Genomic DNA, 23,865 nt, shown 5'->3' with positions numbered 1-23,865 from the left:
GAAAGCACAGCATTTAATTCAATGCAGATTTTCAGTGGACATGGCATGGCCAAGGCAGTTGTATATTAATTAGTGCTCTGAAGAGGGTGAGGAGACAGGAAGGGGAAAGGAAAATTGGCAGGTATAGAAATGAGATTAGACAATAACAGAGGATTTTTCTCTCCAGAACAGAAGTCGTGCAGAATCCCCATCAGCCTCGCTAACATGTTTTGTACAACTGAAGTTCCATGCCACAAGAATGGGCAGGGGACTAAGGCACAGCCTGGGAAGGGGGAGAGGGAGGACAGCTCTCCAGGGCTCGCCTGTGCAGCATTTCCAGGCAGCTGTGACCAACACCAGCCTCCATTTCCCACCCTTGTTTTAGAGGCTGCTGGCTATTTGTGGATGGTGCGATGCCTCCATGCTCGACCCTCGCCCTTATGTGATACAACCGCTGCAGCTGCACTGCAAAACCAAGCGCTGACTTTCCTCCAGCCAGGTGCTCTGCTTGTGGCGGAAACCCAGGCTGGAGGCAAGGATGCTGTGCCCACATCCCACAGCCACTCCTCTTGCCTGTTAGCTCTGCCAATGCTTCAGCTTGAAGCATGCACATAGCGCTGAGCATGTCATGACCTTGCTATTTGCCATGCGCTGCAGCACACCCGCGTCCCCTCCTGCATGGGGACCGGGCTGTGTTGCCCAGGGATTCAAGACCCTGGGCGACCTATGGCTGTGCCCTATGTCACGATACTATGGCAGGAGGCCAGCTGGGTAATGGGCTGGTTAATTGCTCAGGGCTGGTTCATGAAGCCTGCAGGGACGTCAGATACATGGGCAAAGTATCTGCTGCAGGATGCGTGGCCCCGTCTACCCCCATCCCGGGACGGACCCTGGCTCTCCGTACAGCCTTGCCCAGGAGGGCTCCTCAGTCTCGGACGTGTCCCCTCGCGACGAGGAGTCAGCTGACACACCTGCAGACGGGGAGGAAGGCAGCAGGAGCGAACCCGCTCAGGTGGAGCGACCCCAAGGGATGGGGTGGTGGTTCAGGGGCTGTCCTCTACATCATCCCCGTGGGTAATTTGGGAAATCACTTTGGGTCTTTAAAGCGGCGCCCGTTGGAGGGCAGAGGAGACGCGCAGGCCGCTCGGTGCTCCGCTTTTGACGAGTCGTGCGGGCAGAGCCGCTGCAGGGGTGGGGCCTCGTCCCCCGCCCGGTCCCCGCGGAGCGAGAGAGCGGGTGTTGCGGGGGGGATGTGTGGGCTGCGGGGGGTGGCGAGGGGGCTCTGGGGGGGGCCTGTTCCGGCTCGCCGTGCTGCTCTGCAGCTGGGAAAAGTGCTTCTTCCCCCACCCCTTTCCCCCCGGCCTGTCCTGCTCGAAAACGCGAAGGAGGCAGAGGAGAGGAGGGGGACAGCCCGAAGCAGCCCCTCACGCGGCGGGGGGATGCCTTGTGGGGAGCCCCCCGGAGCCGCTCGGTGCCGCCCGGTCGGCGGCGCGGGAGACATCGGTAACTTCACCGCACGCACAAGACGGCCCGCGGCACCGGGACGCGGCGAGAACCGGGGCGGGGGCGGGCGCGGGGGCGGGCGGAGGGCGGGGGCAGGGAGGGGGCGCGGCCGCGCGCCCCGCCGCCCCCCGCCGCCCCCCGCCGCGGCCGCCACTTCCCGCGGGCGTCGCTCGGCGGCGGGCGCTGCCTCCGCAGGAAGCGGCCCCGCGCCCGCCCCTCCCGCGCCCGGCGACGGGCACATGCACTGTGCGGCGCGGCGGCGGGATGGCTCCGGCTCCGGTCCCGGCTCCGGCGGCAGGCGCTGAGCCGCGGCCCCCCGCGCTGCTGCCGCTGCTGCTGCCGCTGCTGCCGCTGCTGCTGCCCAGCCGAGCCGCCGGCCTGGAGGTGCAGCGCAAGTTCCTCTCGCCCACCCTCACCAACAACTTTGCGCTGGACGGCCCCGGCTCCCGCGTTTACCTGGCGGCCGTCAACCGGCTGTTCCAGCTGTCGGGGGGCGAGCTGGCACTGGAGGCGGAGGCGGCGGTGGGGCCGGTCCTGGACAGCCCGCTGTGCCACGCACCGCAGCTGCCGCAGGCCTCCTGTGAGCACCCCAGGGTGCTCACCAACAACTACAACAAGATCCTGCAGCCCGACCCGGAACAGGGCGTCCTTGTCGTCTGCGGCTCCATTTACCAGGGCCTCTGCCAGCTGCGCAGCATGGCAAACATCTCGGCAGTGGCCGTGCGCTTCCCGCCGGGCGGGAGCGACTCGGTCGCTGTCTTCCCTAGCATGCTGAACGTCGCGGCCAACCACCCCAACGCCTCCACCGTGGGGCTGGTGCTGCGCCGCGGCGGCGGCGGCGGGGCGCGGCTGCTGGTGGCCGCCACCTACACTGGCTTCGGTAGCCCCTTCTTCCCCCGCAACAACAGCCTGGAGGACCACCGCTTCGAGAACACGCCCGAGATCGCTATCCGTGCCCTCAACGCCCGCGGCGACCTGGCCAAGCTCTTCACCTTCGACATCAACCCCTCCGACGACAACATCCTCAAGATCAAGGCGGGCGACAAGGCGCGGCACAAGCTCAGCTTCGTCCGCGCCTTCTTGCAGCACGGGGCCACGCCGCCCGCCCGCCGCCCGTATGCCTACCTGGCGCTCAACAGTGAGGCCAACGCGGGCGACAAGGAGAGCCCGGCGCACAGCCTGCTGGCCCGCATCTGCCTGGGCGAGCCAGCCGAGGCCACCCTCAACGGCAGCGGCGAGACCAAGAAGCTGACCGAGTCCTACATCCAGCTGGGGCTGCGCTGCGGCGGCGCCGCCGACGCCTTCACCCGCCTCGTCTCCGTCTTCCCGGCGCGGGCAGCTTGGCGCAGCCCCGCCGCTCCTGACGGCCCGGCCCCGGCCCCGCCGCCCCCCGAGGAGCTGCTCTTCGGCGTCTTCGAGCGGGCCGGGGCCGGCGGCGGCCGGGGGCGGCCGCAGTCCGCGCTCTGCGTCTTCCGCTTCGCAGAGATCGAGGAGACGATCCGGGCCGCCCGCAACTCCTGCCTCGTCAGCCCGGCCGCCGGCATGGTTACCGTGCTGGACAGCGTGGTGCAGGGCACCGGCCCGGCCTGCGAGAAAAGAAATATACAGGTACGGTGGGCGGCGGGCACCTGCCGGGACGAGGGGGCGCGGGGACGCGGTAGCCGGCGGTGGGCAGCGGCCCCATCTCGTCGTGTCCCGTCCCGTAGCCGCTGCTGTCGCCACCTCTCCCGAGCTGGAGCGCATCCCCCGCTTCCCGCGGGCGGGAGGCTGAGCCTCACACCCGGCTGCCCTCCCTGCTCTCCCCGGAGACCCTCCCGCCTGCTCGGGGACAGCATCGTTCCCCTAACCTGGTCGTCGGTGCCCCACTTCTCGTGGGTTGCCCTGCGCGCCCTCATCGCTCGCCCCTTGTCCCGCGGCGCACAGCCCTGCCGGGGGCGGCACACAGGCAGCCTTGTCTCCCCGCGTTCGTGGCAGAAGTTTGCTATTGTCACAATTTCTTGCCGAGTGGCCGTAAATGTTAGCGCGAGACAGAGTCGCCTGTTTCCCTTTTCACTAATAACATACGATGCTTGGGAAAGAAGAGAGAGGAAAGGGCTGCTTTAACGCTACATTTTTTCCCTTCCTCTGGGACGAGTGCACAGCTCGGCTCCATCAAAGATTGTAAAAACATCTGTTTGATTTGAGGCGAGATAGAGCATTTGGGCTTGGGCTTCCCTGTGCAATGCCAGTGGCAAAGAGAGAAAGGTTTCCCATGGTAACCGGAGTGTTTAGTGTGGCATCTCCACTCTGTGGTAAAATATGTAGTCTTAATGCACTTGGTTCATAGACCTCCTCTAGCAAAGTTGAACAGTTTTTCCCTGGTGGCAAAGTACAAGCTGCCTGACAGCCAGCAAATCTAGTAGCTGGCTCTAATTCCACAAAGACTGGGTGTGTTAAACAGTGGGAGCTCAGTCCTGACATCTTGGCATGGTCACGGCTCTCAGAGGACTCACTGGGAGTCAGGAATCCTATTTACAGGATGTGAAGGCACCCGTAGTTCTTGTTGGCTGTGGCTGATGCTCAGCATCCTTGTGGAGCAGCCCCTCAGCCCCGGGCGGCATTGAGCTGTTTCTGCCAGGGCGGGTCAAGCAGCAGCATCGGGGTTGGGGCTGCTGTAGGCGCTTGGGAAGTGAACAAACAGCCTGGTCATAACTGAAACATAGTGGCAGAGCTTCCCCTGGACTCCAGGACTGCTGTGGAGGTACAGTTTTTTCTAACTTCTGTTCAGTAAAGAAAATAATCATGACTATCACCAGTGTGCTGATGTGGCAAGTATCAAGTGCTGTATCCAGTAAGGTATTTAGACAGCTAGTTAATGAGTGACTCAAAGGAGACTATGCACAGATGAGATTTCACTCCATCTTTGGTCCTGGCTTGTCACACTGTTCCACTGTAATGTGTGTTCCTGGTAGCACCTTCCTCTCCAAGTACCTGGGTAGGCAGGGAGGGCGACCAGGAGCCTGTTGTCACTGTTGCCATAAAGGCTGAGAAGGATGCTGTGTTCTTGAAGGGATGAGCAACAGGATATGAGGGTCAGGGGAATGAGCTAAAATAACTGAGCACTGCCAAGCCATTGGGAGTCAGTGGGAACCCTCCGTGTTTGCAACCGTGGCAAGATCAGGCTGCGAGAAAATTTGTTCATGTGGAGACAGCAGTAAGGCCAGTGGTGATATAAGATGGACAGGGAGATGGGTTCTAGTACCAGCTGACATTGCTGCTGTGTTACTGGCCTTGAACCAGTCGTTGAACCTGAGGTACCTCAGTTTCCCACGTTCCCACGTATTTATTGTTATTCAGAAGCCCAAGTCGTGTAGTGTCAGATTGCATTTGTAAAGCTGCTTTGAGATCCTTTGATGTCAAGTACAGCAGGATATAAATGAAGCATAACATTAATATTCGTTCATGCCTAATATTTCTACACTTCCCACTTATTTGAAGCATATTCCTCTAAAACCGCTGATCGAGCCTGCTGGGAAGCCATCCTGCTAGTCAGGAGAGCCTTTATTTTTAATTTTTTTTTTTGCCTTTTCCTTAATTGTTAGAATTGCCAACAAGTTAACATCAAGCTGTTTTTATTTTCAAGTCCCAGAGTGGCAGTGTCAAGAGAAGAGTTGTAATAGGGTGTTTCTTTGTGCTATAAAAATCTAACATCAGTTTCCACCTTCAAGACAGTGAACTATTCTAATATGTTTTGTGTCCCAGACATGGAAAGGCAGCAGGAAAATGTATTAAAGCAGCAGCTGTTCTGGCAGAGCAGATCAGTATCTCTTAGTGGGTTTCCAGTTTTCCCATTGCATCCCGTGCATCACTGATAGGGGCTCTGGTTTTAGTAAGTGTGGCTTGTTAGCTCTTCCTGAGGACCAAATACTTGGGGTTTAATCTCCTTTTGGAAGGAAAAAACCCTGATATTGGCCTGATTCATTCCAAGCATGTGTTCAGCTGAAGTAGTCAGTTGTTACAAGTCTGGACCATGGGCTGTTAGGTGTAATGCAGTGTGAAAGGAAAATCATTGACCCCTTGTGTGCTCCCAGTCTAATTGAATGCTCCTCTCCAGCAGCGCTTGCTTTGACTCATCCAGGGAGCTCCAGCACTCACCCACCCGTGAGGGGTTTGGGGAGTGGGCACTCAGCATGCCAGCCATCCCTGTCAGTCCCACAGCATTTCTGCTCAGAGCTGGCTGAAGCCCAGGCACGGTTTCTCACCACTCAGTGCTGTGAGGTCTGAGGCAGGCTGGCACAGAGCGAGGGGCTTTGTCCATGTGCATGGGACGGGGACATCGAGGTGGTGGCAGCCACTTGTTTGGCTCCCGTTTTGACCAGGTGGGATTGGGCACAGAGAGGGCTGTAAAGGGTGGATGAGGCAGGTGGATCTGCCAGCTGCCCTGCTGGCCTGCATTCCCCAGGCTGGGGAAGTGGAGCCACCAGCTCAGCCTGGAAACAGCCCTGTCTTCGATGGAAATGCTTACTTGCAATTAAGCACATGCTTAACAGCTTTGTGTCAGACGAGGAGAAAATGTGCAGAGGAGGATGGTCTAGGTCAGGCGTGGGGGCTGTTGGTTCTTCTCAATGAGGGTTGCTGAAAAGTCACGTACCAGGAGATGAATTCACAGTGGCAGCTGAGGGGAAGGAGGATATGTGAGGGAAGGATTTAGGTTGGTTGGCTTCTTGCACCGATAGTGAGTGGGTGAGCTCTAGGATTGCTTCCCCTCAACAGAAATAGTTTTTCATAATGAATTTTGTGTCAAATGCAGCTAAATTGGAATACTTGCATGGAACCACTGTGGTGTTTTGCCCACTCAAAGCCCATGTGGAATTTGGACTCAAGCCCCCAGAAGGGGAAGAGGAGTAGGAGCTCCCTGGAGCAAACTGCCTGTAACGGCATTTGCAGCAGTGTGCTGACAGAGCTTATCAAATTCTTGGGACGCTGTGTGGGTTGATACCTCCTATTTGAGCTATTCTACCCCGGGAGGATCGTGGCCCAGTGGGTTTGAAGGTTATGCTGGCTGCATGGCTGGAGTGTGACACAGCTGTGGGATGCTGAAGGCATCCCACATAGACATTTCATAAGAAAGCAAAGCAGGCAAGAGCCCATCCCCAGCTTCTGGCTGGCTCGAGAGCAGTGGGAGATCCCAGGAGTGTCCCCCTCAGTGCCACTGAAAACAAAGGTCTGCCTGGCTGTTCCTTTGGTCACAAAGGAGCAGCTGGGCATCACAGCCACGTCCCAGTGTAGCAATGCCCCCACAGTGTCCTCTTGCCACTGCTCCATCTCTCAATGGCTATTTTGGCAGGGGACACAGTCAGGGACCTTTGTGTGCACATTTTGCTGTGATGAACAAGCTCATTTGAGGAAAAGCTGCACTGGAAGCCCCATCCCATGCTCACAGCTGCACCAAACTCAGTGTCTCCTGTGGGTTCTGCATGAGCCCCATGGTCTCCTAAAATCTCCTGGAGAGGTACAGAAAGCAGATATATTCATTAGGCCTAGATTTGCTGGCCAGGGAACTACATCCCTCTTGGGAAATATTTTGGGGCCTGCAACTCAAAAAAGGCTGAAAATCCAGTTTGTTTCCTCTGCTGAAAACCATAGGCATAGTGGCACGGGATAATGAAATGTTTCAGCATTAATTCTCAAGATTCTGGCTCTCGTGGCTTTGTGTCAGATCCTGCATGGTCACTGAACACTGTGTTTGGGGGTGTAATGATGAGATACCCACCAGTGAGCTGTACTATAATGGGTTGTTAAATAAAATGAACTCCTTGGGTAGACTATGTAAACAATCTCTGTATATGTGTGTTCCTGGGCATGGAAATGTGGTTTAAAACCAGTCAGAAAATGTTCCCAAAGAAAAAAATCTCATATACACGTGGGAATATGACAAAGCATCTACTTACTGTCCAAATATACTGTGGCATCTCCATGGGATTGGGTTTTATAGGAGCTGAGTTACTTTGAAGTGCTGGTTTATACTAATTTAGAAATTCCAAACATGAAACTAAATGTGCTCTAACCCTACATCTACTCAAATAAATCCAGAGGATTAGCCACAGAAAGGAAACTGGGAATTTACACTTAATTTCTTCATTAAAAATGAGGCAGGAGTTCTTGTAGCATGCCTAATTTCTGTGCTTTGCAGTGCAGGCAGTTTGGAGTTGCTGGCAGCCCCCTGAGGTGTCACTGCCCAGGTACTGTAGAGCTGTACCATGGCTGTCACCATCACCTGCTCTGCTCTGGGGTGTGGCAATCCACACGGTGGGAGGTCGGTGTCCCTCAGCTGCCCTGCCAGGGCTGGGGGTGAGGGCTCAGGTGGGACCCTCGTGGAGGGGCCAGTGGAACCCAGGGTGCCCTGGTGAGAGGTTTAAGCCACAGTGTGAGCTTTGCCTGGCTTTGGATCCAGACCAGAGCGCTGTCTTCCTGTTCTGTCTCTCACCTGGTACTAGTGCATTGTGGTCAGCTGTTGTTAGGTTTCCTTGGGAATTTATGTGAAAGTACAACCTGCAGCTGTGTCAGGGTGCACACAGGCAGCTAGCTGTGAGAACACCATCCTTCCTGGGAAGGCAGGCTCAGCTCTGTGGGCTGCCAGTGCCCGGGGGCTCTCCCACTGCCAGGGCTGGCATGGCCTTTGTGCTCCGTGCCAGGCAGGGGGGTCTCCTGAGCAGCAGGTCGGTGCCCCCGAGCTGAGGGTGGGTGGTGGGAATGTTTTCCTGGGGGCCCCAGGGCTCATCCCTGCTTTGCATCTCAAGCTCAAACAGGTCCCAAATTGCAAAGGGAAATTCGGCCAAAGTGGCAAAAGGTTCTGTGCCTGGAAATGGGAAGTTGTGCTGCTTTAGGGAACAGAAACTGGCTCCTGACCGTGCCTGCCTGCTCTGGGGGCCCAGTGCTGCTGGCTGGGCAGGCAGAGTGTTTGCCATCCCTCGGCAGGCAGGGGGGTCACGGGCATGCTGCTGGTTTCTGGAGAGCTCTGCCAGCGGCTGGCTGTACAGATCTGCTAACTCCTGGTACCTGGATGCTCAGACTAGATTTGATCCATTGAGCTCATCAAATCCCCTGTAACTAAATAACAGTTTAGGTGGGAAACAGGAAAAGGGTCGTTTTGGCTAAAGCCAAGGGTTTTCCAGGGCAGGTGTTTGACTCCTTCATGTGAATGTGAACCCACTCCCCAGGAGCCACAGTGGTTGCAGGCTCAGCTGCAGGGTCTCGGTGGCTGGAAATGAAGGGATTTGCCATCTCTTTTCTGGTGTTTCAAATTTTCATTTACGGCAAATGGGACTGAGGGCACCTGGAGAAGTGAATAAGGCACCATGAGATGTGTGTGGATGCCCAGGGATGCTGTAGAAACACCTTACTACACCTTGTAAATCCCAGCAGGTGTCTGTTGAGTGGCACTGCTGGGACACTCTGATGTCCTCTCCCAGCGAGGGGTTGGAAACTGTCTGAGCCCCTGGCTGCGGTGGTTTAATGCAAGCACCAGGCAAACTGGAACCTGCGGTGGTTGGAAACAATGTTCTAACCACCCGAGTGCCAGCACACCTGCCTGCAGCACCCGAGTGCCACCATACACTGCCTGCAGCACCCGAGTGCCAGCACACCTGCCTGCAGCACCTGAGTGCCAGCACACCTGCCTGCAGCACCTGAGTGTCACCATACACTGCCTGCAGCACCCGAGTGCCAGCACACCTGCCTGCAGCACCTGAGTGCCACCATACATTGCCTGCAGCACCCGAGTGCCAGCACACCTGCCTGCAGCACCTGAGTGCCACCATACACTGCCTGCAGCACCCGAGTGCCACCATACACTGCCTGCAGCACCTGAGTGCCAGCACACCTGCCTGGCCCAGCATGGCTGTGCCTCCTGCCAGGCCTGTGCCCGGCGTGTGCCAGGGTGGAGCGTGGCTGCCAGCAGCTCCCAGCTGCAGGGTCTGAGCCCCTCAGCTGCACCAGGGAGGAGGGATGGATGGGGCATGTGGCTGCTACTCTGTGCTGGGAATGGGATAGTTTGGGGTGTGACTGCTCCTCTGTATCAGGCATGGCCTGGATGGGGGTTGGCATTCTTGACAGGAGGAAGAAAAATGGCTCCAGGGGTGGGTGACTGCGGCTTGGTGACGCTGTCCCCAGTGCCCTGCCACAGGGCAGTGTTCAGCAACCCCATGCACTCAAGGTCCCTTTGCCTTGGTGAGCCCTGGGTACAGTGCAGCTGCTGTGTTGGGGCAGCATCGTTGTCCTTGTTTCCTGGTGGGGACGTGGGTGCTCAGGTCCCCTGAGGGATGTCTCTGGTCAGAAGAGGGGCAGTGTCAGGATTTGAATTGAGGTCCCAAGTGTTTCTATGTGACTGCCCCCAGCACACATCCCTGGGGCCACAGTGTTACAGGGGATCAACATGAGGGATCCGCGTTGCTATTTCTTTTTTTTTTGTTTGATTGAGTGTTTTTGGTTGTGGGTTTTGGCTTTTTGTTGTTGTGGGTTTTTTTTGTTGGTTTTTTTTTTGTTGTTTGTTTGTTTGTTTTGATTCCTGTGGGGCTGGTAAAGAAATGGTTTTAAGTTGTTGTTTTCAAGTTGGGCTGTAACACCCTGCAGCAGGTGGAGGAGGTGGCAGACTGTCTATGGCATTCTCTCACTTGAGAGGCCAGTAGAATTGATTGAGGTATTCGAGCAGAGGGAGCAGAACTTACTGCTGACATCTGGAGAGCAGCTCTGCTCTTCTGACAGAGCGAGGCTGCAGGGGCGTGGGAGGACTTGTGCCTGGGAAAGCCCAGATCAGACTGGGCCCAGATGAGCCCTTGTCAGATGTGATGTGCTGGTGAGCTGGGTGGGCAGCAAAGCCCACGGTGATCTTGCCCTGATACCTGCTGAGTGTCAGCAGGGCTTGTCCAGCACAGAGAGTGCATGCTGGCTCCTTGTGCAGGCCTGTGGGAGCTGGGACCAGGATGTCTCCAAGGAGTGGGATGTGCTGGCTGAGGCATCCTGCAGCCACAGGGATGGCACATGCTCTGACCTGTGTTGCTGATTCCTGTACCTCCCTCTCCCGTTTATCAGACCTGTGGATGAGCACAGCCTTGCAAGGTGGGACAAGAGGTTCCTCAGCATGGGCTTTTTCTCCAGTGGGCAACGTGATAGGTGTCAGCTTGGATAGTTAAGCTCTTTTCCATGTTAGGGGGCTTGTTCTGCTGTGCCCCTCCTTTGAAGGCAACATGGCCAGAGCCACAATCATGGGTTTGCTGCCAGGCTCCCAGGAGTGCTGCTGTGGGAGCTGTGGAGCTCTGGTGGAGTGCTTGAGCCCAGGCACAAACCCCAGTGCAAGTCCCAGTGTCCAGTGAAGCTGCAGGCTCACGTTTGCATCTGCAGCCACAGAACCTAGCTGATGCTGTGCCAGCTACTGGAACAAGGCTGCCTATTTAGGGCCTGAACCATTGGAGGGCTGCTGCTGCTACAAAATGTCTGCAGGTTATGTATTCTAAGTGGAACTGGAATACAAATCTTTCAATTCTAACCCAGAAGCAAAATTGCCTGAAAGTCTGGATTTTGAAAACATGTACATTTATTATTTGAAGGAAGTCTGGAACTTACCTTTCCATTTCTGTCTCATCTGTGTTTAAGGTATTTTGCTGCTGTGTACGGCTCCCTTCTGGAGCAGGAGCCCATTGGTTATTTGGTTTTCATCCCCTGTCTGCTGCGTGCTGCCAACCTCCAGCAGGCTGTGAGCTGCTTGTGGCCACTGCTGTCTCTGGTGGGTCCCCTAAATTAAAGGAGCTATTGAAAACCTTTTGCTTTGTTCAGGTGCTGTCTGCCGGAGGAGACAGGCTGTGAGTGTGAGGGCTGGCCACAGGCCAGAGGAGCCTGGCTTACACCTTCATCCTTTGCACTTCCTTTGCACTGATAATTCTCTTTGCTTGAATTTCTTCTGCCCCCAGAATGAGGACAGGGGTTAGAGTGGAGGAAGGCTGCACTGGTGATCCAGGGAAGTGTGTCTCCTGTACACTACATCTGTGTAGCTTGGTTGCATCTGCATTTGGAGTGCTCAGTTAATGAGCAAAAAGGGTTTTATTAAGCTTTCTGTGGCAAGCTTCTTCTGCGGGCTGGGTGCTCGAGCAAGTGGTGGTGGTTTGTTTTTTGGACTCTGGTGCTGAGGCTGTGGAGCAGGTGATGTGTGGGGCGTACCCAGAGGGGGACAGCACTGCAGCACAGTGTTGCTTCTCAGAGGCAGGTTTTACTTAGGATGTGTAAAAGAAGGGTAGAGTTGTGCTCATTATCTCGGGGCTTGATGGATTCAGCAGAACTAATGAGGAAAATACAGGAAAACATTTACTATAAACTATTCCTAAATGAAATAGATTTGAACTGACACATGCAAAAGACCAGTTGTGCTAGGTAAGAAGCTGTTACTTTAATGGATGCTTTTTTCAGCCCTGACTTGCACAGATATGCCTTCAGAGCACTTTGAGCATGTGAAGTGCTAAGTGTTAGTCTAGCAATAATAAAATAGTAACGACCAAAGATCGAGGAGCCAGACTCATGGTTCATCAGGGACTCTTCCCTGTGGAAGAGAGTTTGAATGGTCTGGGGTTGGTTACAGAGGCCACAGCTTAACAAAAATGAGAAACACAGGTTGAGTGGTGGAGGCGTAACAAGGAAAGCACAGCCAAGAAAGTGCAGTCTAAATAAACCAAGCATCTTTCTCTGAGCAGTTTTGATGGGGGGAGCGTCTCTTGGGCTTCTGAGCAGAAGTGGGTGTCCTTGAGATGAGGCACACTGATCTGCTCAGCCCCTTGTCCCCAGGGAGTGGGAAGAGGAGCTGAGTTTCCTAGAGGGGTGAATTTAAAGGACATACAAGCTCTTGCTGCTCAAACACTTGCTGTTCTGACTGTGACAACCCCTCTGGAGCCTGTTTGTTAATCCCTCTGCTTGCCCATTTCTGGTGGATTTGATTGTATAATCTGAAGCATTGTATGTAATGCACGGTGAAGGCTAACATAATAAGCTTGACCAGTCTTCCTGGTGGCATGAAGGATGTGCAATTTTAGTTTAAAAAGTGCTTCTTTTTCATGTTTCTCCACTTTGAGCAGCTCCCCATGCTGCTGTGCTTGCTGTTTCAGTGCCCTGCTGGGGGAAGCACTGGTGGGTGCCAGACCCTGGACTTGTGTGGAGCAAGGAAGGGGGTCCCATGCTGGGCTGCCAGGGCTGGGATGGGCGTTTTGGGGGAGGGCTGTGCAGGTCTGCCAGTCACCCATCCACATTGCCTTCAGCTTTCTTTTCCAGTTGGGGCTGGAAGTGATGGTGGCCAGGAGCTGGGCCAGTTGGGGCTGGAGGAGGGAGCAGAGGAGATTTGGAGGGGAATCACACTGTCAGCTGCAGGCATCCAGCCTTGGTGCCCCTGCTGGAGCTGAGGCTGGAGCCTCTGAGGACCCCCAGCAGCAGATGGTTGGATGGCAACCTGTGGTTGTTGAAGCTGTTGTCAGGCCTTGGCCTCACTGTAGCAGACTGGCTGTGCCTGCAGCCCTGCAGTGCCCTGGTGCTGTCCCAGTCTCTGTGTCCTCCTGCTGCCGTGGGCTCTGGCAGGCAGCAGCCAGGAGGGTGTTCGTGCTGCCTGCCCAGGGCTGCCTCTGCCAGAGCAGCAATGGAGCTTGGGTTTTGCCCTCTGAGATGATCTGAGATGCTGAGAGCCTCCTCCAGCACTCACAGTCTCACACCTCTGGTGGTTTGAGGTCTGTGGCTGCGGTGGACGTGAGCGTGGCTGCTGCTGCTGAGCTGCAGGGCTTTGGTCTGACCCAGCTGTGCCTTTGCCCAGCCATCAGTCCTGTGCTTGCTGTGTCCTGCCTTCTAGCAGTCCTCTGTGCTCTGTCCCCTTCCTTACCTCAGCCACAGTCCCATGTGAGGCTGCCAAGAGTGAAATGTAGGAGCTGGCAGGAAAGAAAAGTTTGAAGTCAAGAGGAGAGAGAGGGAAGAATAAGTTTTCTAGGAGTGATAGCTCCCTGCAGGCACGAGGTCTAGGTGGCTGCTGGGAGCAGAGGGCTGTTGGGATAGACCATTACTGGTGTCACAGTAGTGACTCACAAAGTACCCTAGCCCAGGGCTGGCATTGTGGGCAAAACACAGCAAAACCCCCACCTCCTTGCTTGAGGAACTTGTCTAAACAAACAGTGAAACCAGGTTGCAAGTCTCACTTTAAGCCTTTTTTTGATCTTTTTTAGGAATGTCTGCTCTGCTGCGTGGATACTGTACTGTTGGTAATTCTTGAGAAAAAATTGTCCATATTTATTTTGCCAGAGATTCTCAGCCTGAGTGCCTTGACTGGCCACAAGTGCACATTGATTTGCCTCCTGTTGCCTAAAAATTATGATGGGAAGTCTGAGGAGCTCTGTGCTAATGCCTGCCCTAGAGCAGCACTGCAGCTGGAGACTGCTTACATCTCAAGTGCCTCAACAGTGGAGTCCTCTTCTGAGGATGACATTTTCCTCCAGGCATTCCAAAAAGCCTGGTTTTGACAGGTCTGGTTGCGACACTGCAGCAGATAAACGAGTGATTGTGTGGACAAACTGCTGGGGGTGTGTGCTTGGTCTGGGCTCTGCCCGACACAGAGCAGGGCTTGTACTCTCCCTTAGCATAATGCAGCCAGGCTGGCTTGGCGTCACTGGCCGTGTCCATTCTCCTGTGCAATATTTCCCCACTGGTTTTCAGCCTGTCCCTACTGTTCAGTGCAAGTCTGTGTCCTGCTATTCTCTTCAGACAGTATCCTAATTATTCTGAATATTCGCTCTGCAGTCAGAAATTTCCCTGAGTCATACCTAAATGTTAATAAAAGCCTAATGGTTTATGTTGAGGAAGGCAAGAGATAAAACTAGAGCCCTTTTATCACAGCCTTTAATGGCCTGAAAATGTCAGTTGTGTGGGAGCAGCTGCCAAATTTTGAGCCTATGAAGATGATGGCTAAGTCCCACAAATCAACAAGTTTGGAGCGGATTATCCGATGCTGGCTGTGTCATTTTCCCAGGACTCCAGGCATGCTGGAAGCCAACACTTTAATCCTCTCTGATACGAAGTCAGAGAGGGGCCGGGCTCCCCTCCTTGCTCCCGAGCTCTGGAGCTGCTGCAGCGCAGCCAGCGTGGCCTCGTGGAGGGCAGGGGCTCTGGGCTTCCCTTGTGCCGCAGCTTCGGAGTCACCAATTAGCTCCAGCTTTGCTTGGGAACTATTTTTAAGGTCACAAACACAGGATGCAGAAATCAGTGCATTTCATGGTTTTCCTGAGAGCTGCCTCACCACTCCTCTTCCTCCTTCTGTTTCCAACAGACTTCCTTCCCGAAGGGACATCCTGCATGCCCAGGGCTGGGGAGCTGTAATGGAAATTCTGGGAAATCGCTTTTTATGCTCCTTATAGGCCTGGGATAAAGAACTGAACTCACACTGTGAAGACAGCTGAACTCTTGAGCTCTGATGTGGCTGGAAATCTTTTATCTCTGTCCCATTTTGTTTCTGCAGTCACACTCAGGGGTTAATCTGAGTTACCATCCTCTTAGCTGTGGCCCCTTGATTTGAATTCATTTGCATCACTTGTGAAGTTTTGCAGCAATAGCGAAAATTGCAGTGTGCAGGGGCACAGCAGCGTGTTCCCCTGTCCTGGCAGGGCATGGGGGCTGGCAGAGCTGCTCAGCTGGTGCTGGCCATGGGGGCTGGCAGAGCTGCTCAGCTGGTGCTGGCCATGGGGGTGGCAGAGCTGCTCAGCTGGTGCTGGCCATGGGGGCTGGCAGAGCTGCTCAGCTGGTGCTGGCCATGGGGGTGGCAGAGCTGCTCAGCTGGTGCTGGCCGTGGCTGTCCCCAGCCTTGCCCAAGAGGCTCCTCATCAGCGACAGAGGGGCAGAGTCTTGTGGGCAGGAGGTTTTGATCTGGAATCAGCCCACAGTCCTGTGAGTTACTGAGTACCCAGAGCGTGTCAAAGAAAAATAGAGGCAATACAGTAAATGCCCACGGGGCGCTTTAAAATGCAGATTATAGAAAGAGATTGGATTTGGAAGAAAACTTAACATTTGTTCTTTTTCCACTCCAGGATAGGGCAGCTTGATTTAGGAAGGAGTGAGATTTAACCCCTTCCACTTGTAGATGGCCTATTCCATTCTTCCAGTGCAATTCCCCAGCTGTGGTGATTGCCTGGTGCCTGCAGAAGGATGTGACTTGGCTGTATCCTGTTTACTGTAACGTGATGGAGTTAGCTGTCCTCTTGGTGCTGTGGGGTACGGGTAGCAGCAGCACAGCATGTCATCCCTTCTTTGGACCCGGGAGAGGGAAATACCATATGTCTCCTACCCATCCGTTTGTTGGAAGATCTGATGTCATTTGAAGAAAGGTGTTTCAGAGGGAGGATGTGTGCAGCCAAAATAAAGCTCGGCCTGGGTTAGAATAGTTACATCCTGTTTACTATGGAAAACACTTTGCACTGATATGAGCTCTGAAATACATGATTTATACGCAGGCAGGCGCTGCAGATAAGGGACTTCCTGTGATTTTTGGCCACCTGTGAGAAGGAAGGGCCAAGTCTTTCAGGCTGGCAGGCAGTGATGCTAGTCCCAGCTCCTGTGCAGCTGCCGTAGAGAGAAGGTGCTGATCATCCCTTGAGGTCCCAGGTGGCCAGAGGTGCCTCTGTGCCTCCGTTTCCCTGCAGGAAAGATCCTTGTAAGCTTCAGGTGGTGATATTCTTAAAGAGTAATGAAGAAGAGCCAGAAATAATCATCCCTAAGAGAAGTAAATAACCCTAAGCGAATTTTTAAATAGCTGTTTGTGAAGGGAAGGAGTCAGTAAATCAGAAGCATGAATGGCTTGCCATGTCCTCTGTATAGTATAAAAAAAGTTGTGTGGCCCAGTTACAGAGAAAACATACACATTTAAGAACTTGGGCTGTGATTTTACTAGAATGAGATGCAGTAAAACTGCAAAATGCATTTAGCATTGCATCCACAAACTTGATCCTTTCGTCTTGGTCCCCTAAGATCAGAGGTACAGCGTTGAATGTGCTGCCCCATTTGGCACTCATCTGAGCAGAGGAAGTTTTTCACATCAGGCTTTTGTTACTCCGTGTCTGGCGCAGCCAGCGGTGGCCATGGGCTCTGGGGAGGCACAGGGGACCAAGGTCAGGGTGGTTTTTTGGAGAAGACCCAGCCCTGTCTCTAGTGGCACTGTGGCTGTGCTGGCCCAGCAGCAGAGATATGAGTCCTGGCTGTGCCTGCAGCAGCAGGATCCCTGTCCCTATCAGGGGTGCGTGCTCTCGTGCAGAGCTTGCTGCAGGGTGTGACTGCTCTGCTGGGCAGCCCAAGCTGTTTGCTGACCAGCTGCTACAACACACCAAGGGCTGGCTGGCACCCACAGCTCCTGGTGAGGTTTGCTGCTGTCCTCTGCCCTGCAAGGAAGAGGAGTGGGCAGTGCCATGGCCTGCAGTCCCCTTGCTGACTGCTCTCTGGACCAGTCGTGGCCATGACCGGGAGGTCACTGACCCCCTGTGGGTGTCTGCCTGGGGCTTCGTTTCTTTTGCTGGTGCAGGGGCACCATCCCTTGCTTATGCACACAAAGCCCCATCGCTTTGCATTCCCTTTGGGCTTTAGCTTGTTTCTTCCCCACTTCTCCCCAGGAATGTGTTGCTGTGGTGTGGCACCAACCCAAGGCACGGTGGTGGCTTGGGGGCAGATGGGCATGAGGCAAGAGCTGCACCCCAAAGTGGGATGACCCTGCAGAGAGACCTTGCCCAGTCTCACTCTCCTGTTGCAAAGCCTAAAGATTTGCTTAATCTTCTTCTTTTCTGGAGAGAGCCCAATCTCTAGCCTGGTTCTATTAATGAAATAGTGATGATGACTAGTGAATTAGTATCCAGGCCCTGGTGTAGCCCAGGGAGGAAGGACTGTGCTGAACAGGCTGGTGGTCACCTTCTGCCTGGTGGAAACCGCATTCCCATTCCCTTACAGATACAGCCACAAATCCCTGTGTTTATTCTGCTTAAATTCAGAATTCTGTCAGCTGCTGTGGCAGTGCTATCTGCCTTATGAATGGATTCAGAAAGGCACAAGCGCGCCTTGTCCTTGGGGTGTGGGCTGCAACCTTGCAGGCATCTCTTTCTGGAATTTTGTACAGGCACTTCCCGCAGCTGGGGCTTGGATGGTGCCCAGGTGCCCTGCGGGTGCCTGCTGCTGCTGGAATGCCAGCCCTGCCGAGGAGTGTGACAGTGGGGTCACGGTGTCCCCTGGGCTAAACCTGGGGTGGCACTGTGGATGACATGGTCATGGCCCTTGAAACGTGCTCATCATTTGGGGGGCTCCAGCTGCACCTGCTGCAGCTCAGAAAAGCTGCTGCAGGGGTGACTGCAGGTGAATTGTTGGCAGTGAGACTGTTGTGGTGTTCAGGCATTGTTGAATCCATCCAAGTTGTCTGAGCCGAAGTTACATGAGAATCTCAGAGGATTTGGAGTGAGGGTGTCATAAATCTTGGGTGCATCTTGGCAGGAATCTTAGTAGGAATATGAGGCATCAGTTCCACTTGCAAATGAGGCTGTCATGCAGCAAATGCACTAATTAGTTTAGCACAGGAGAGTCAAGTCTGTTGTCTTGCTTTTGGCCAAACAAGTCAAATGCCTGCTCACAGACACAGGTCAATGACAAGTCCTTAACCACTGCCTTTGCCTTGGCCCCTGGCAGGGAATGGATGTGGGAGCCCTGCTGTCAGCGTCGTGCCCCACGTGCCAGCCCTCGTGGGTCAGCTCAGCAGCCAGGGCCAGCTGCATTTTCCGTGTCTCAGCAGCGAGGGGCTCTAGGAAGGGCTCTAGGAAGGCAGAGTGGGCTCTGAGCAGTCTGTCTCTGCTGCTGAGGGGGTGGCAAGGGAGCACGCTGGTGTTTGTGCAGCCTGTTGATGTCTGTGTCTCTCCCCAGCTGCAGCCGGAGCAGCTGGACTGTGGAGCCGCGCACCTGCAGCACCCGCTGGCCATCCTGAGCCCTGTCACAGCCACCCCCATCTTCACCTACAGCGGCCTGACCGCCGTGGCAGTGGCCAGTGTCAACAACTACACAGTCGTGTTCCTGGGCACGGCCAGTGGAGGACTCCTGAAGGCAAGTGGGGTCCAGCAGCAGCAGCATGGGGCAGCACAGCTGGGGTGGGTGGGTGTCGGGGCTCCCCTTCCAGCACCTCTGCTCTGCCCAGAGGATGACATCTTGTCTCCTTGGTTTGAGCACCTGCTTCATTCAGGCGATGAAGAAGTCATGGGGTACTGCCGTGGCCTGGGCAGTGATACACGCTGCCTGATGACTGGTGGCTGTTAATCACTGCTCAGGGCTGCCATGTGAGCAGGATGTTTTTGATAAACCCTAAGCTGAAAATGCTTTTGTGCAGTATTGAATTATAAATTAATTTTATTAAACTATTTTATTAATTTTATTAATATAATATTAAAACAATATGGTTATATGCACAACGTAATATAATTTTAATTACAATGTTTTGTTATCATTTTAATTGTTGAAGTTATTAAAATTATTAAAAGCTCTTCTGATAAATTCTCCCTCTGAGGTGCTGGCTTTTGAAGACTCCATGTAGACAGGGGAATCACAGAGAGATTTTTCTTCACAGCTGAATCCAAAGCAGGTGTGAAGCCATGGAGGAGTCTGTTCTAAATAACATGTAAGAGGTGATGCAGGGTGATGCAATGCCCCAGTTCTGAAGACAGGACACAAGGCCAAGCTCTCAGTAACCTTAGTGCTTGTAATTTGCCAGAGAAAGTTTTGATTGCAGGCAGCCGCAGCAGTCTGGTAAACTGCCAATATCAAAAGTCCATAGAGAAGAGGGGGAAGAGGCCTGGAGCAGTGACAGCTGATACCTGCTTTACCTCTGCCTGGGGGGACTGATGCATAATGTGGAATACTGGATCAAAATACTTGGATAGAAGAAAACTTACCCAGTTTTTTCCCTTGCATCTCAGTGCTTCTGGCAGAAATGTGGGAACAATCACAGAGAGGCTCCCTGCTTTGAGTTTTGCCCCCAGGGGCAGGTAATTTGTGAGGGTGGGAGGGAGCTGGCGCTGGGCCAGGCGCAGCAGGCTGGGGGGCACATGCCACACGCAGAGCAGCCTGTTCACACGGCATTAACAGCTCTGCTCCATTATCATCTCGGAGAGACCAGCCTTATCTGCAGTGCCTCCATTAGGGAGAGGCTCCTGGCTACCCTGTGCTGGGATAATTTGCTCAGATAGCTGTAATCTAATTCCACAACACAGCTGCATAACCAGAAGCCCTTCTACCTTTGGGGCTCCTTGCTCTTTGGCACAGGACACGAGGTGCTTGGCGTGAGCAAATCATTCAGATTTGTTGCCTGAGAAAAGACAGCAGAGGGGTAGAAACAGTGCTTGCCCAGCTCCTGCCAGCAGCAGTTAGGGCTACCAGGGGCATGTATGGCGAATCAATGCAATTCTGGCTGCAGACAGGCATTTGGTGAGGACCAGTCTAGCCATCATGAGAGGGTCAGCAGTGCTTGGGCAGCACAGGCGTGCCAGGGTGCAGTGCCCTCAAGGGCCACGGTGGGAGGGAGGGGTCTCTCCTGATGTGTGCAGATGTGGAAGTGCAGTGTGCAAGCAGATGAGCAGATGAGCAAGGGAGGGGTCTCTCCTGATGTGTGCAGATGTGGAAGCAGACGAGTGCTGTGGTATTACCCCGCACATGCTCTGCTCCCTCCAGCCCACCCCAGCCTACTCCCCTGCTGCAAGAGGACTGGTGGTTGCTGCCCCTCTGTGCTGCTGTGGGGGCTCTCCCCCAGAGCCTGCAGCCCCCTGGAATCCAGGGAAATTGCCTGTGTGAAGAGGGTGTAGGGTGAGCGTGCCCAGGAGGCAGAGGGAGGCAGACACAGGTGTCTGTAAACAGCCACGGGGTGCACATCTCAGTAGCGAGGGAGAGAGGATGCAGTGGGGAATGTCAGGGCTCGGTTCATGGACTACTTGGGTGACACCAGGGAAATAATTTAGCTTCTGGCTAGTGAGCTTTTAAAATGGACACAGCAATAGTACCCTTTTTCTGCATAGCTCTCTGTGCTATGTTTCTTGGCAGAGAGAAGCCTGAACCTGTGCTGTCATACTGGGGTGTGTCAGTGCTGCTCTAGTGTAAGAATTAATTAACCTATGTTAATTAATTAATCCACATTTAGAGAAGAGAGGCACACTTGGTCATTACAATTATTGCCTTCCCTTGCTAGTAAGAAGGCCAGAATTTTCCTCACTCCCTTTCTGTTTTAAGCTGAAAAGTGACTGTCACGAGAAATTGTGTAGCCCCATTGTTATTTCCTCTCAGCAATGCCACATTTAATTTACTGAATTTTCAAGTCAAATGCCAAGACATTCAGAGAACTGAAAGGCAGGCTGATGCTGTGCAGCCTCTTCCATCACTGCCAGCACTTCAGCTGGTGATTCATGAGGCAAGGTAGGACTTGGCACCCTCGTGGCAGCTGCCGTGGTCTTCTGGAGTCAGCAGGGATAGAAGCTTCTTCTGGCTGGGAGTGACAACACTTATTTTTCAAATATGCAGGGAGCAGGAGATGCCATGCTGTACAGCCCTGTTGCTGATTTTCACTGTTTTTCATTAAGTTTTGGGAACTCAGTGTTCTCTGTACAGAATGTGAGTGTGTATGTGCTGAGGCCTGAAGGCTGGTGCCACTTGCGTGAGGGTAACACAAACACTGCTGTGCCTGTTGGATGAAGCTGTGCAGGGGTAGAGCCTCCAATCAGACACTTTCCAGAGGCAGCCCCTCAGAAGGACCAGGGACAGTGAGGGTCCTGCACCACTGAGCAGGGCTGGGCCTTTCTGGGCCGTGTCTGCCCAGTGACACAGAGCTGACTTCCCAGGAAAGCTCTGCGTGTGCAAGCCTGCAAAGTGTGCAGAGATTCACAGTGCTTGACAACTTGGGGCACCACTGAATACCACTCTGGTTTTTATTTATAACCAAGGAGAAATAATCTTCTGCCCTTAGTGTTTGAAAATGATCTCAGTGAGTGGCCTCTTGTCTCTACAGATAAACCTGGACAGCACGATGAAGGTTATTAGCAGGAGATCCATTTCGGTGGCTTACGGAGAGCCTGTCCACCCCATCATGCAGTTTGACCCTTCTGATTCCACTTACCTCTACCTGATGACCTCTTACCAGGTGAGATCTTCAGTCCTCAACAAACCAGTTATTGGAGCACAGCATGCATTTGATTTAGCTCAGAGCTGGGAGCAGAAAGGGACAGTAATGTTTTCTTTAATGGTGAGAGCCGAGATGTTCAGAGCTTTGGCTGTCACTGGGCTTTCTGGGGAGGTGCCTATCCATTCTCCTGTGCTGGGTGACAACACCATGCAGCCCAGCTTATCAGGTCTTTGTGGTGGCCAGGTAAAAAGAAGAGTGAAAGATACTGAAATGGATTGCACTTATGGGAGTGCAGAAATAAGCACAGAAATAGGCAAAGGTTGTTCCTGTAGAAAAACCCCAAAATGACGGTACATGGTTTTTAGGGAGGCTTTTAGGAGATCCTACAGACAAAAAGTCTGCCTGTCAGAAGTGGTCCCTGGGGAGGTTTCTGCTCAGTGCTTGGCAGGAGGGCTCTGCAGAGACCTGGAGAGATGCAGCAGGTACAGACAGACGGTCCCATCTCCATCAAGTTAACAGAGTAGGAAGATGAGAGCTGAGCGCTCCAGGCACTGAGGGTTTGTCCTGAATTACATTTTAATCTGTCAAAACAGATGCACAACCCCAAATGTTACATGTTGCATTTGTATTTTCCGAGCTCTAATTCCCTGCAGATAGGTCATTAGCATTTCACAGACCCCTCCCAGGAAGCCTCTTTAGCTGATGGCTCTGACTGTCTCATCTCAGCCCCTGGCTGCGCTGTGCCCTCCGCTTGGGCTGATGCAACAACTGGTGAGGTGCTCATGGTGCCTCCTCTGACTGCTTCTTTTCCAATGTATCTGATGAGTTAGTTTCTCTTTGGTGGAGAGAGCATCCTGGGAAGCTCCCCAGGAGCTTGACAGGGTTGGGGTGGGATTGCTGAGCCCTGCAGGGCTGGGGAACAGCAAGGTGCTGTGAGTGAAGTGGGGCTCTGGCCAAGGAGCCTACAGCCTGGAGTGTGCTTGCCTGGCGGGAGCTCAGGGCTCTTGGCACCTCACATTTTCAGTCCCCACTCTTCCAAACCACTCAGGTTTCCTTCCCAAATGTTTAGAGATCAAAGGAGGAGAGAGCAGAAACCAACACATGCTTTCCCTTCCAACTGCTCCTGCCAAGTGAGTCCCCAGAGGTACTTTGATTTTTTCACAAATCAAGGTTTCTAGAGTGGTGCTGCTTTCTGATCTTTGTGTAAACAGCCAGAGAGTGCTGGGCTGTGTCTTGAGAGGAGCTTTCTGCAGGTCTGGGTGAGGGCTTTTCACAAGAGAGGGACAAGCTGTAAAGCTATGTCCATCTGACACCTCTGAAAGGTGCAGTGTCACATTCTGTAGCCTGGTCTCACATGGCTCCTACCATGGCACCAGCTGAAAAGGAGCAGCCCAGCCTAGCCCAGCTCAGCTCTGGCTGAAACCCTGCGGTTTCCCGAGCCCTGGGGCATCATTCCTGTCTTGGGGCTCGCAGCCCCGGGCTTGGACAGGCTCCAGGGGCCCCCAGTGGGCAGCAGGTGGCTTCTTGGTCCCGTCCCCACGCCAGGTGGCCAAGGAACAGCTCCAGCTTCCCAGCCATGCCAGGGATTGCTCCTGTGGCGTGCTGGGCGTGCTTGCTCCAGGGGAAGGGGTGGCAGCCCGAGGTGCTGGTGTCCTGTGTCCAGCTGCACGTGGCCGGGCGGGGGTCCCGTGGGGCTGTGCCACGTTTGGGAGCAGCTGTGCTGTTGTTGTGCAGATGACTCGGGTGAAGGTGGCTGCCTGCAGCCAGTACTCGACGTGCGCGGAGTGCCTGGCCGCCGCCGACGCCTACTGCGGGTGGTGCACCATGGAGACCAGGTAGGACCAGCCCCAGCCGTGCCCCGCTGCGCTTCAGTCCTTGGCCCTCAGCCTGGGCAAGAGTTTCTGGTGCCCTCTGTATTTCCCCACAGTCACGCTATCAGCAGTCTTTTTCCATTCCTTACAAAATACGTGCTGTTAGAAACTACTGCATCTGGCCCAAAGGGTTGGGATGTCCTTGGCTGCCAAGATTTCACCACAGCAGCATTGTCATGCCACAGGCAGCTGCCAGTGCAAAGAATCTCTTGCAGGTGTCAAACCATGGGACTGGGAGAACCCACACCCTGTGAAAGTCCATTTGCCCCTGCAGATCTCATCTATCAGTAGAAGACAATCACATGCAAAAGGGAATATTCAAAATTAGATTCCACATTTGCAAACTGA

General features: G+C 54.1%; 1 protein-coding gene across 2 annotated transcripts in view; it reads left to right on the top strand.

Moving 5' to 3' along the window:
- The first annotated feature begins 1,714 nt into the window (after positions 1-1,714).
- PLXND1 (plexin D1) overlaps positions 1,715-23,865 on the top strand; it is a 68,473-nt gene continuing 46,322 nt past the window's right edge. For both annotated transcript variants that reach the window (XM_059856898.1, XM_059856897.1), the window contains exons 1-4: positions 1,715-3,090; positions 18,415-18,591; positions 21,533-21,664; positions 23,381-23,481. In XM_059856898.1, coding sequence (XP_059712881.1) covers positions 1,747-3,090; positions 18,415-18,591; positions 21,533-21,664; positions 23,381-23,481 — 1,754 coding nt within the window. In that variant the 5' untranslated portion in view covers positions 1,715-1,746. The remainder of the gene's footprint in view (positions 3,091-18,414; positions 18,592-21,532; positions 21,665-23,380; positions 23,482-23,865) is intronic.

The sequence above is a fragment of the Haemorhous mexicanus genome, chromosome 11, assembly GCF_027477595.1.
Source record: "Haemorhous mexicanus isolate bHaeMex1 chromosome 11, bHaeMex1.pri, whole genome shotgun sequence".
NCBI classification, from domain to species: Eukaryota; Metazoa; Chordata; class Aves; order Passeriformes; family Fringillidae; genus Haemorhous; species Haemorhous mexicanus.
This window is presented reverse-complemented; position numbering and strand designations above follow the sequence as displayed.